Genomic DNA, 13,119 nt, shown 5'->3' with positions numbered 1-13,119 from the left:
TGTCCACTGTTATAGTAATGGAAAATTATGGAATTTGATTTGATGGAAAATGCTGAACTTTCCCTGCTTTTGCAGACATTTAAAGGGTTTGTAAGCAGATTCTATTAGTTTAAGGGGGAAAAAATTGAACAAATTATTGCTGTAATTGGTGATAAGCATTAATTATTCCAAAAATACTTATGGCTTTTACAGACAAAATAAATGCATCACAAACCGATATAAACAAACTAGATTTTCCTGGGTGTTCCTAAGACTTTGAAGTCGAGTTGAGCGAGATGCCGAAGAAAGATATTGATTGATGTGTAAAACTCGCAACTAACAAAGTCAAATTTTTTGGACTTCTTTGGCTTATCTGTTTGTTAAATCTCAAACATTTAAAATTAAACAAAAATATTCATAATTATGCAACACAAGACAGAGTAGCTTCACGTTTTCTTCCCGAATTAACAGAATGTTTTTGGAAAACGGTGAATGTGGAAAAGTACTCCGTCATGAATGGAAAGCGTGGATCCGGTTTAAAGCCGACTTTGACCAAAGGTTGCTGTGTTTGTAGGTGCTACACAAGATGGAAACCTGCGTGTGCTCAGGCGCAAAATAAAAGCGCCCTTAGGTGTTTCTGACAGCTCAGCGATAAGCTCTTCTCCATCTGTCGGAGAGTACAGATTCGCACACAACTCGCATTACCCTCAATAATACCTGCGTTAGAAATCTGCTTCCTGTTTCCATTTTTGTCCGCGCTTCAAAACGATTTATGTTGTTTATAACACCCGCGGCCCGGTCAGCGGGTAATCCATTATACTGCGGCACGTGCATGAACCCTTGATTATTTTTTTTTTTTATACGAGCGTGCACGTGTTTCCCTGAGCATAAAAAAAAAAAGCAAAGGGGTCGCGATAGATGACATTCACTGTGACTGCAGAACAGCTGCGTGAGACACTGCTTCAGCAGAAAGGCTCGTAATAAGTTCAGGCTACATGGCGACATGTATGGAAACCAATCCTGCATACCTCGTCTATTTTCGGGGTCTCAAACTTACAACATAAACACTCTCCCGACTGAGTCCTCTTTCAAGGGAACATGTGCTTTTAAATCACAACTTCTCGTTTTGTTGTCTCTGTAAATTAGCTCGGCTTCGGTCATTTCAGCGTCGAGGAAAGACGGTTTCCTCCTCCCAAAACCACTTGGCGATTAGAAGAGGAGCTTTTCAAATGTGAAAGAAAAGTCAGCCCGACTCTTTTTTTTTTTTTTTTTTTTTTTTGTCTTTATAGTTGCACTGCTTCTATAGTTTGGGAGCGTAATCTGACTTTAATGACTATTATTTCCTCTGCGCTCCATAATCTTGCGGAGGGTTTTTCCGCTGGTGAGAAAGAAGAAGGTCAGACAGCGTGGAAGAAGGAATTCCTGGCATTGCCAGAAGGAAACGCTTTACTGGAAAGGCTCGAGACCTTTTTTTAGACTTTATAGCCCTACTCTTCCTTTGAACAACCAGTGATATCTCACTTTACGAGTATGTAGTGTGATATTTTGATCTATCAGTAATCTTTATTGTTGTTGACAGCATCCTGTCTTTGTCGTAGCACAGAGACGGTCGACGCTGGAGGTCTTGGCCTAACAGAAACATTATGATTACCTCGAGGAGTTAAATACTGAACTTTATGAGCTACATGTGGCTGTAGTGCTTTGAGGTTGCTTGCTTACAGTGTTTGACTACATTTCATCTTTACACCCTCTTTGTGACATCTGCTAAAGGTTACAGCCAAAAACCTCCACGTGACTGACCAACAAAGTTGCATGTGGTTAAATTCATCCACCATCAAGCTTTCGACCCTACGTGAAATACAGGGCCACAAAAGTTACTTAATTGGCAAACGAAGGAGACTGAACACACTATGCCAGCATTGACAAATGGTGGTGGCAGCATCATGCTGTGAGGATACTTTTCTTCAGTATGGATAGAAGGAAGCTGCTCAGAATTGTCATGCAATTCATTATCTATAAATGCCTTATAGCGCTGTATTTTTTTTAATTTATCGTTGTCATGATAAGTTCCAGTAAATGACACTTAAAACTTTCAATGCCGTCCATGCCGCTGGGATTGTTGGTTTGTAATATTTTTGTTCAATAAAAACACCAATAAATGTCAATAAAGTTGAAAAAAAACCCCATTGAAATGCAGTTACGACTTGCAGTTCAACGATACAAATCACACTTCTTTATGTGGCTGGTGTCCTAAAAAGAAGCATGTTTCAAATGGGAACGTTTCTGAAGAGCAACATTTGAGTTTGTGGGGCTAAAATAGCTGCGACACACAGCCGTACAGTTACAGTTAAGTAGTTGTTGGCGTCACTTTTATCGTTATCACAGTAGTGCTGCAAAATATTATGATAAAACTTCAACTTCATATCACCCAACCCTGTGGCCTAGTCAAAGTCAAGACTTCAGAATTAATGGCATGGCTTTGCTATTGTTTAAGAAGAATGTGAGCTGGTGGAGTGGCTGTCATCAACGAAAAATGTTCGTTCCACAAAGTTGCTGCTCCGCCACATTCACCAGCTACGTAATACTCTGTGTTCGTCCACCATTTAAAATCCCCCCAAAACACATTTGAGTTCCTGGTTTTCCATGAAAAGGTTAAAGGGGTAATGCATATTTCTACAAGTTTGGTGTAGATGTTAAAGAAAACAACCTTGTAAACACAGAGGTGGGTGTGGCTTAGCTCATTTGCATGGTTTTCCAGTGAGGTGTTGGAGTTTGTCACGTTGGAAAGTTTTCAGTCGGACTGGATCCAGATCCAGTCTTGCCAGTTTACCAGCTGCAAGCTGCAGAAAGGCTGCTTGGCTTTAAACACTCCACTCAGAAGTCGGTTGTTTATATTTCTGCTTTTCTTCATCAAAACCTGACCTACTTCTGCTAAATGCTGAGCTCTCTGTTTTTATCTGCAGCAGTTATTCACATCTTTTTTCTTTTTTTGTCACAATAAATCGAATACTTCACCCTCTACTTATCACATAAATTATAATTCAACATTTAGGGTAAGATGTTTCATGTTATTTTGGTTCCTTTTGAAATTATAGAGAATCAGAGATGTTTGTTGTTGTTGTTTTTTTCCCCCCGGCCCTTTTGCATTTATTAACATGTATCTGTTTTTTTGCTTACAGGTTGTCGGTAACAAAGTCGTAATGAGGGATCAGTTGAGCGTGCGAGGTGGCCAGCTGAAGGTCAAGTACCTGTATGAAGACTCAACCAATAACCGGAAAATCAACGCTATAACCACAGCTGTCATTCAGAACGCTGGGAGCACTGGCCAGACGCCCACCAAAACCACCGTCTCCACCCTGTCCAAGGATCACAGTGCGGACAGGTGAGGAAAACACACACCAGTTATCAAATGCGTCCTCAAAGGCGAGATAGAACTCGGCGTGTTTACCCTGCCGCCTTTATTTGCCTCAGCTCTGACTCCAGTAAGGGCTCCACTGAATCGTCTGGATCACAAGGAGCTGGGAACGGCAGCAAACTCTGCAACACTCTCAGTCCCGAGCAGGCTCTGAGACTCTACCGGTCCCAGCTGACCACCCTGGAGCACACCGAGATCCAAGCATACCCGGATATCTACTTCGTGGGACCCAACGCGAGGAAAAGGCCTGTCGTTCCCGGCGGAAACAACAACTGCGGCTACGACGACGAGCAGGGCGGCTACATTCATGTCCCTCACGACCACCTGGCGTACCGCTACGAGTTCCTGAAGGTAACCTAAATGAACGTTTTTGGGTCCAAGACCCGCATACACTTGAATTTTGCTTTAAAATAAAACTGATGCTACAGCCAAAAAATTCCAAAGAAATCCCTGGAACTACCTTGATTTAAAAAAAAAAAAAAAAAGGAAAAAAAAGAAACAGTAACTGGTGACACTAATCTTCAGATTAGCAGCATTCTTTCAGCATGAGTCACAGCTACAAAAACTTGATCTCGTCTCATGCTTGGATGACTCTGTACCTGTCGGACTAGACCACGCCCATTTCCACCTGGAGTTTCCCTGGTTTCATTACAAATAAGGCAAATGATGTCACTACTGATATGGTTGCACGTCAGAAAACGGCGCCGTTTGTTTCTTTTGGTGCTACAAACTGTGAACAACACAAGTTAGGGAACGGATAGAGAGCTAAAGAGTGCCTAGACCAGAGGTGGGGTGAAAACTACTTTGGCATATTTTTACTCAAGTAAACTGAAAAGTAGCCATCTAAGAAATTAATCAGTTAACAGTAGAAAAGAACCTGGTAAAAATGCTGAGTAACTCGTCAAACATCTGTCATTTAAAGTTTTTAAATTTCTGTGAAAATTTAGGTATTTTAAAGACCAAAATGACAACAATTCATATAAATGACATAATTACAAAATAAAAAAATTAATTTCTTTCAATAAAACACTAATTAAACCCCAGGTCTATTTTTGTGTCTGGTGATTTTTATTTTTATTTTTTATTTTTTGGTTAAAACAAGCTTGTTCTTCCTCCAGTGAAGTTACGCATAGTGAGTTGAGTATCCAGACATTTTATTCAAGTAAAAGTAGCCATGCTTCATAATAAAGTTATTCAAGGAAAAGTCAAAAACTACAGTGTAGTAGAAATACTCCTAAAAGTCATTTTACTTATTTATTTTTCTCCAAAAGGTCACTCAAGTAAATGTAACGAATCACCACCCAACTCTGGCTTGGACCCGTTTCCAAGCTTCTTACTGATTTAGTTCGGTCATGAATCGATTTCCTCTTCCTCCTCAGATCATCGGTAAGGGTAGCTTTGGACAGGTGGCTAAAGTCTACGACCACAAGCTGCAGCAGCACCTGGCCCTCAAGATGGTGCGCAACGAGAAGCGCTTCCACCGGCAAGCGCAGGAGGAGATCCGCATCCTGGAGCACCTGCGCAAGCAGGACCGCAACGGCGCCATGAACGTGGTGCACATGCTGGAGAACTTTACCTTCCGCAACCACATCTGCATGACCTTCGAGCTGCTCAGCATGAACCTGTACGAGCTCATCAAGCGCAACAAGTTCCAAGGCTTCAGCCTGCCGCTGGTCAGGAAGTTTGCGCACTCCATCCTGCAGTGTCTCGAGGCGCTGTACCGGCACAGGATCATCCACTGCGACCTGAAACCTGAGAACATCCTGCTCAAGCAGCAGGGCCGCAGCGGCATCAAGGTAGCGCTCCTGACAACTTCACACTGATATGATTCTTGGTTATTATTCGTTCAGTCAGTCATTAAGTAATTTGTTAAGTACACTCCAAAACACGGCAACAATTTGAATAAGTTGTTGCAGACAGAAACACGGGGCTTATTCCTGTCCTACGCTATCTAATGCTTTCTTTCTTATCATCCATGAGTTCATCAGCCTATAATTTAATTCCTATTTTTATTTATTTTTAATTTTTTTACCTTGATTTTTTTGTTTCGTTTTTGTAAATTTATAAACATGTTGCAAATCATATTTGGATTCATGTAAGAAATTTTTGCAACCCAGCTGGCAGTAAACAAAATTTTTCTCTAAGCATCATTTGTATTATTTTATAATAAAACAAATCATAAAATTTCATGATAGCAGACTTCAACTTTAGCATTCCTTAAAGTTGAAGTCTGTAACATTTCTTAAAAGTTTTTTATATATTTGTTAAAACTGCCTCAATGTCATTACAGTTTGTTATGAAGCAGATCATCTGTGAAAAGATTGAACTCATTGAAATGCACCGTTCCGGCCAAAAAACCAAAAAATCAGAGCCAGGAGGAGTGTCTTAGTGCTGTCAATCAAGCATGTGTACACGCTGCTCAGTGTGCTTATTGCAGAGAAACAACTTACCGTTATCCACCGTCATCAGTGGCTCTGCTAACTAGCTTTAGCATTAGCAGCAGGCTCTGCTGTCAGGAAGAAGCTGTAGTGTAGCTTGGAGAAAGAGAAGAGGCGGGAGGAGGTGAGGAGCGGCGTGCATACATGCGCATGATTGACAGCGCTGAGACACTCCCCCTGGTTCTGATTCACAGGTTATTTGTCTCATATTGTACTGTCACAACATGGTGACACTTTGAACAAATACGTAAAAACAAAAAAAAGTATTTGTATGCTGCAGACTTTTTACCGCTTTTCCCAACCTGATGCTGACTCCCACATTTTTTTGTTTTTCTCTCCCCCTCCCCCGTCTGTTTCTGCTAGGTGATTGACTTTGGCTCCAGCTGCTTTGAGCACCAGCGGGTCTACACCTACATCCAGTCCCGCTTCTACCGGGCTCCGGAGGTGATCCTCGGCTCGCGCTACGGCCTTCCCATCGACATGTGGAGCTTCGGCTGCATCCTGGCCGAGCTGCTGACGGGCTACCCGCTGTTTCCCGGTGAGGACGAGGGTGACCAGCTGGCCTGCGTCATGGAGCTGCTCGGCATGCCCCCACAGAAGATCCTGGAGCAGGCCAAGAGAGCCAAGAACTTCATCAATTCCAAGGGTCAGCCTCGCTACTGCGGGGTCAGCACCCTGCCGACCGGCGCCACCGTGCTGACGGGGTCGCGCTCGCGCCGCGGCAAGATGAGGGGCCCGCCGGGCAGCAAGGATTGGAGCGTCGCGCTCAAAGGCTGCGAGGACCCCACCTTTACTGACTTCTTGAAGAAGTGTTTGGACTGGGACCCCTCTTCCCGCCTCACGCCTAGCCAGGCCCTCAGACACCCCTGGCTGTACCGCCGGCTTCCCAAGCCCCTCCCCGGGACGGAGAAGAGCCAAGGGGCGCCTGTGAAACGGCTCCCCGAGCACCACAGCACCTCCTTCCCCTCCATCATGACGAAGGGCGGACAGGGCCTGGGCACAACGGCTCCCGGCAACAAACTCAAGAGCAACATGATTGGAGATTCAGGGGAGACCATCCCTCTTCGCACAGTCCTACCTAAACTTGTCTCCTAATAAAAAAAACAAAAAAAACAGAGAGACTCCTCTGCTCGTTCCACCCACTCCTCAGGAGGAGTCCACACACGGAGGACGTGGTTTTAAAACTTGTTTGGTTGTTCTTCTATTTGTTTTTTTTTTTCTACTGAGGTGTCGACACCCCAGTTTCTGGTTTTAATATTAGCGAAACAAAGAAAGAGAAATTATGACGACAAACGAACAAAAAAAAAAAAACCCAACAAACTATCACACAGAGGTTTTTATACAGAGGATTTCCTTTAATGGCTGTGAATTTTTCAGTTTACAGCCTGTTGATTTTTAGATGATGGTTTTTTGGGGGGGGGAAACGGAAATCTTCCTTGTGAGTGGACAGCTTTTTATTTGTCAAAAAGAAGATGTTTTTAGACCTCTGCTTGATCTCTCATGAGTGTTGTAGTGAAAACGCACTCGAGCACACCTGCACTGTCACTTGGCTCACTTCACACAGGACACCGCCATTTTGAATTCTCTCTTTCCACGTGCAAAACTTGAAAAGGGCTGTAGAGATTACTCCTATCAGGTGAGAGCTAGCTGGGAAGAAGGTGCGTGCTAGGCCGACGGAAGTTGACGGCAAAGAGAAATGCGACACAAATGCAAATTTATGCTCACGACGATTTTAAGGAGGTAAAACAGGTCTGGCTTTATTTGTGGGGAATAATTACAAATCGCAGTGCCTTGTAAAATATTCACACTGCCTTGACTTTTTTTTTTTTTTTTCACGTTTTGTCATATTGCAACCTCCAAACATCCAAGCTGGGGATGTGTTTAGCACAGCGGGTTTCTCCCTGACACGTCTGGTTTGGTCCGTGGTCTTCGTGACGCTGTTTGTTCAGCAACGCTCTTTGGAAAACTTCCTCTGAAGTCACAGAACAGGCGCATTTCTTGGATTTTTATGCGAAATTAATGGAAACCCAGTCAAAATGATCAAACGACCCGACTGCATCCTTCCAAAGATTTTTTCGAGAGGCTTCAGCTATCAATTCTGGGGAGCTTCCATGCTGGACAGAAGCGTTCCCACACCATAACGCTGCCACTACCATGTTTTACAGCATTAGTAAAGAGGGACGGGGCCAGTCGGACAACTCCAACTGTGTCGCCATCACAATCTCTATTTCTGTGCTGGTTTACCAAGGCAAACCATTCTGCATAACTTTGTAAACATGGTGAGGGCAGTTGTGGTGCAGATTAAATAAACTTGGGGCAAATTTTAAGAATATTTGAGAATTTGTGTTACTTTAATAAATTGGGTTTCCATTATTCTTCACTGTAAAGTGAAGAGTTCCCACACCATGATGCTTCCACTACCTTCTTCCACCTTAAGGGATGATTCCCGGCGAGTTTGTGGTTGTAACGTGTCAAAGTGTTTAAAAAAAAAAAAAAAGTTCAAAACGTCTGAATAGTTTTCCAAGGCACCTTCCTTCCTGTCTTTCCTTTTGCCTTAAGGACACCAGCCTGCTGTTCGACATTAATGTGTGTGTGCTTTAGCCGAGAGGGCAAGGGGCAACCTATTTACGGCTTCTCCTAGTTTCACCACCCTGGTGGGGGGGGGAGGGGGAGAAGAGCGGGTGGAAAGGACAGTAGCACCACTCGGCGCTTCGCGGCTGGTTTTACGAGAGGCCGCCTCACGTCACCTGGTTAATATGTAGAGAGAGAACCAGGGCAGTGCACACAAAAACACGCAGGGCGGTTGTTACGACAGTTTGGGATGTTCGACACGCGCTCCGCCCTGCGATAGGCCGCTGTAATTGTCAGTCGGAGATATTGTGAGGTAACGGAAAGAGCAGAGATATTTTTAAAATGAGCCCAGATGTAAAAGATGGCGATTAAAGTAAAGGATTACTATGGTACTGAAGATCGATGTGTTTCTCAGGGAGACATGCTTGATGCATCCTTTTCATTCACTGTGCTCCTCACTCAGTCAGTCGCCACGGCAGCGGGTGAACAGCGCATGCAGATCTGTCTGCAGAGAGCGAGAGATTTCATTTCTGATTTTTTTTTTTTTTTTTTTAACGGGAGGGCGGGTTGTGTGCATGCGCTTCAACCTGACCTAGATTCATCGCCCTCTCTTCACCCAACAACTATCTCCTCTCCTCTCTGTCTGGTGTAGAGCGGGGAACCTCTCTGACGCACAGACAGTGAAACATGGTGCTGTCCGAACACTGAAACCCGTCAGGTGCATGTTGATTATGGACCACACCGTTTAAAGACTCTCAGCCCTCGTTTTCTAAGCGACTCTGTCAGGGATTTGTACTACTCCTCCGTTTTTAATTGCTTTTCACATGAGATTATCAAGAGGATGTAAAACCTGAAAGTGGACAAAGAGAAAGTTGTGGACTGACATGTTGCGCTAGAGGTGTGCGAGTTGGTCGGCCGGGTGTTTGGTGTTCAGCATGAAATCACAACCTGTTATCAAGACAGAGCGACTGACATGAAAAAGAGAAATGTACAGTAACCAAATGAAGTTGTGATAGTTTTTTTCTACAAAAAAAATAAAACTTACTGTTAAGTGAAATTTGCTGCTCTCTGTTCTTTTCTTTTTTTTTTCTTTTTGCAAATCTGATCACATTAATTTGGGCTTAGATTACAATTCAGAAGTTTAAAGCACAATCAATACTGGTATTAATTAGTTTTGGACTTGTAGTGAAGCATTTGACTTTTTTTTTTTTTTGTCATGGGATGAGATAACAAACATCCATCCATTCTTAATGAGATCGGGTCGCGAAGCGGCCAGCGAGTTCTGGGTCTCCTCTCAGCTGGACATGCCTGGAAAAGCTTCAAACAAACAACTTAATTCATTTAAAAAGATCAAATTTATTTGAGATTTTCAAACACAGTCATAATTATAGATGCTATAAATCAAATATACGGACTGTTTATAACATTTGGTCCCTTTCCAAGTCGCAAAGAAGCCACTCGGATTCTCATCACTTTTCTTATAGAATTAGTAGTCTCCATTTAAGCCTTTTTTTTGCACTGACTTGTTGAAAAGGGCAAAGGTCAAAATCATTCCTGAATGATATTAGTCCGTTTAATCCATTCTGAAACCAGTCTGGATGTGTGTTTGGGCTCCATCCTCCGCTGGATTACCAAACTGAAGTAAAGTTGGTTAGGATGTTCAAAAATAACAGAGGAAGTAATAATCCAGTCAATAAAGTACATTATGCTGGACCACCAGTGAAGGACATTGAATGACACAGTGCTGACTGAAGAAGAGTCTGGTCCAAACCCAACAACCTCAAGCCTCACTGACATTTGCAGCTGCCCATGTGGACGAGCCAAATGCCCTGTGGAGAAAAGCATTTTGGTCAAATTTTAGCTATTTGACCACGATCAGAATGTCACTATATTAGGAAAACATGTCTTCTGCGATGAAATTTCAAAGTGACTTTTTATAAATAAATACATATTTGATAGTGGTAGTGTTTATCTTGTCTTATTTGAGCTTCAGGGTTGTATCTTCTTGGAAAGATTGAATCTGTGATACTTATATAATAAGTACAAATATTAATACAGTGTACCGAGGTTTCTGCGGTAACAATAAATTTGGTAGATATTGACCCACAATTACAGGTACCACTTTAGAGCTCTGAAAAAAATTAAGAGACCTCTTAAAATGATCACTTTCTCTGATTTTATTGTTTATATATTTACGTAAAATGAACATTGTCCTTTTATTCTTTGAACTACTGACATGTTTCCAAAATTCTAAACAAAAATTTAGTATTCATCTGCAGAAAATGAGAAATGCATTTTTTTTAGCAAAAAAAATGCTACAAAAATATTTATTTAGCATATTACTCACTTAAAAAATATGTTTACAAATACTTATTGTTCTTACAAGGTGGTCTGAAATGTTTAATATAACAACTCTAGATAAAATATAGAGGTGAACAGACCTGGCTCACTATTTAACAAGAAACCAGTAGATGTTGTCTCCTTCTCACCCTTTATTAAAGCATAACAAACTGTTCTTAATGATTTATAAAGTGTTAATAACACATCTATAAACTACACATTAATGTGTGTTTGGGAAGTCAAGTCAACATTAAGCTACTGGAGTTCCATGACAGGAAACCAGTTTAAATGAGCTCTACCTGTTCCGGTAAGAGGGGCCACATATCCTGCCCGAATTACACCGGAAGCTTGTCAGCAGCTACAAAATTCCCGTAGTTTCTTTTTGACCGATGACAGGATATTTGGACAAAAAAACAGGGTTGTATGTATGTGTGAACATATGTGTATAACGTTGCCTTTATTTTCATTGGAGTGAATCTCAAGTTCAAATGTATTTATTTAGTTCCTGCTTGGATTTCGTTGGATTTGATCGTTGTCAGACCTTACCGCTTTTGCTCAGACAAAGCATCACAAGCCCCAGGTTAATACACCATTCACTGCAACCATGAGCGTTCGGTAACTTCTGACTGTTTCAAGCGAAAGCTCTTCATTGTCTGGTTTTCCACACCGACCTTCTGCATTGTGACACAAACTGGTTTTGATTCACTATTAAGAAGAATTCGATTTCAGTCGGTGATCAGGTTACAGACTCGATGAACACCCAGGGACTCTGATGAGTCACCGACCTGTAAAACTAATACTTCCTTATTATTAGAGAACTTATCTAAATAACTGATATAAAAATAAAAAAAAACACGGCAATTATTCAGTCACATAGGAAAAAAGGATTGCTTATCAATTACAAAGAACACCCTGATAATGTTGGTCAGGACACTCTTACAATCGAATTACTTTCAACATACTTTTTTCCTTCATGTGGAAGATAAGCTGAACCATTTTGTACACTGGGTCCATAACTTAGCAGATAAATAAATAATCTTCCCTGTTGATTGCTGCTCTTGTCACCCTTTTAATTTCTTTCCTCGTGTGCGTTGACCTTTAAGTAGCAGCGCATACGCTCCTGTCGGCCCTCACGTCTTACAGCTATGAATTGAAAAAAAAAAAAATAATTAAAACCCATCCTTCAATTTGATTATATTTATCCTTTCAGAGAAACATTTCACATCGAAGAAGCATTATGTTTTAATAAAACCGTCTCAACCTTTAGATGAAACAGACAGAGGGATGGTGTGCTACATTTGTCAGTCTTTTAGCTTACCTCGTGTTGTCTGACTGGTGCTATTTTCATTTATTTTTTTATTCTCCAGGTTTGGCAGTGAGTCTATCCACTGTCCTAAAACCATAATAATAGTTAATGCAAGACTCATGAGGGGGAGCGATTACTTTTTTCACATAGCAACAGCATTTCTAATTTCTTTTATTTTTCTTCTACAGCAAAAACCAAAGAGGAAACAAATACAGCCTACAAAATTGAAGTAGTTGCTGGATCTCCATCGGACCGCCGAGGCCATGTTTGTTGCTGCAGCCACAGCTGACCTGCAGTGACACGTTACAATGGTGGAGTTTGAAACGGTATTTCTAGGAAAGGCCGGTCAAATCTAAACATTCGCCGTGACATTCTGTCAAAGTCTCTGAGCGGCTGTTCTGGTTAGCAGCCCTGAAGCAGAACTGCAAGTCTGAAACGGTTCTCATCCCGAATCCTTTAACCTCTTTGTGGCACGCTTCATTCTGTGATTCAACTCTCGATTGGCTTACTGGAAAGAAAAACAATGCCAGGTGTTGCATGTTTTTCCAGACTCAATATATTATGTCTGTAATAAAGAAGCAAGTTGATGAATCTATCCCGTCATAAGGACGGTCACCTGATGATCCACGCTTGTGATTCATGGGTCTTCCCACTTGCAGGCAGGTTCCTGGAGATAGGAAAGAGTCAGGTACACACACAATAAAAAGAGAGGAGGAGGGGGAGGAGGGGGAGAAACCGGTTGGGTGACATTAGCTAATGCAGAAAACAAGATAATGTGAGTGTTTTACGACGAGAGAGACAGAGAAGGAGGCAGTGGGTGGTTGGCTGTGTGTCAGAGAATCTTGGCTCATGTCTTTAAATGCCAGCTGGTTCTTTAAAAAAAACAAAAGGTTCTGCATCATTTTCATTCTTTCTGGGTGTGTCTCTGTTTGGAGTCGTTGTGCTCTCACTGTCGTCATGATTCAAATAAGAGGCCAAGCAAACAAACAAACAAACAAACAAGCCGTTCTGGACTCTGTTGATCTTACTGGGATTTGAATCTTAAAGTAGCTGTGTGTGTTTTTTTGTTT

General features: G+C 42.0%; 1 protein-coding gene and 1 long non-coding RNA gene across 3 annotated transcripts in view; one reads left to right on the top strand and one right to left on the bottom strand.

Moving 5' to 3' along the window:
- dyrk3 (dual specificity tyrosine phosphorylation regulated kinase 3) overlaps positions 1-8,862 on the top strand; it is a 20,987-nt gene extending 12,125 nt beyond the window's left edge. For both annotated transcript variants that reach the window (XM_007561243.2, XM_016676026.1), the window contains exons 3-6: positions 3,159-3,361; positions 3,451-3,745; positions 4,774-5,190; positions 6,196-8,862. In XM_007561243.2, coding sequence (XP_007561305.1) covers positions 3,159-3,361; positions 3,451-3,745; positions 4,774-5,190; positions 6,196-6,927 — 1,647 coding nt within the window. In that variant the 3' untranslated portion in view covers positions 6,928-8,862. The remainder of the gene's footprint in view (positions 1-3,158; positions 3,362-3,450; positions 3,746-4,773; positions 5,191-6,195) is intronic.
- Positions 8,863-12,509: 3,647 nt separating this feature from the next.
- Positions 12,510-12,737, bottom strand: LOC107837229 (uncharacterized). The gene is made up of 2 exons (XR_001663239.1): positions 12,666-12,737; positions 12,510-12,557 (listed from the first exon to the last, which is right to left on the bottom strand). It is a non-coding gene; the product is annotated as an uncharacterized LOC107837229 (long non-coding RNA).
- Between the last annotated feature and the right edge of the window lie 382 nt (positions 12,738-13,119).

This window comes from Poecilia formosa, unplaced genomic scaffold (assembly GCF_000485575.1).
Source record: "Poecilia formosa unplaced genomic scaffold, Poecilia_formosa-5.1.2 Scaffold124, whole genome shotgun sequence".
In the NCBI taxonomy this organism is placed as follows: domain Eukaryota; kingdom Metazoa; phylum Chordata; class Actinopteri; order Cyprinodontiformes; family Poeciliidae; genus Poecilia; species Poecilia formosa.
The sequence above is the reverse complement of the archived record's forward strand: the minus strand, read 5'-3'. Positions and strand labels throughout refer to the sequence as shown.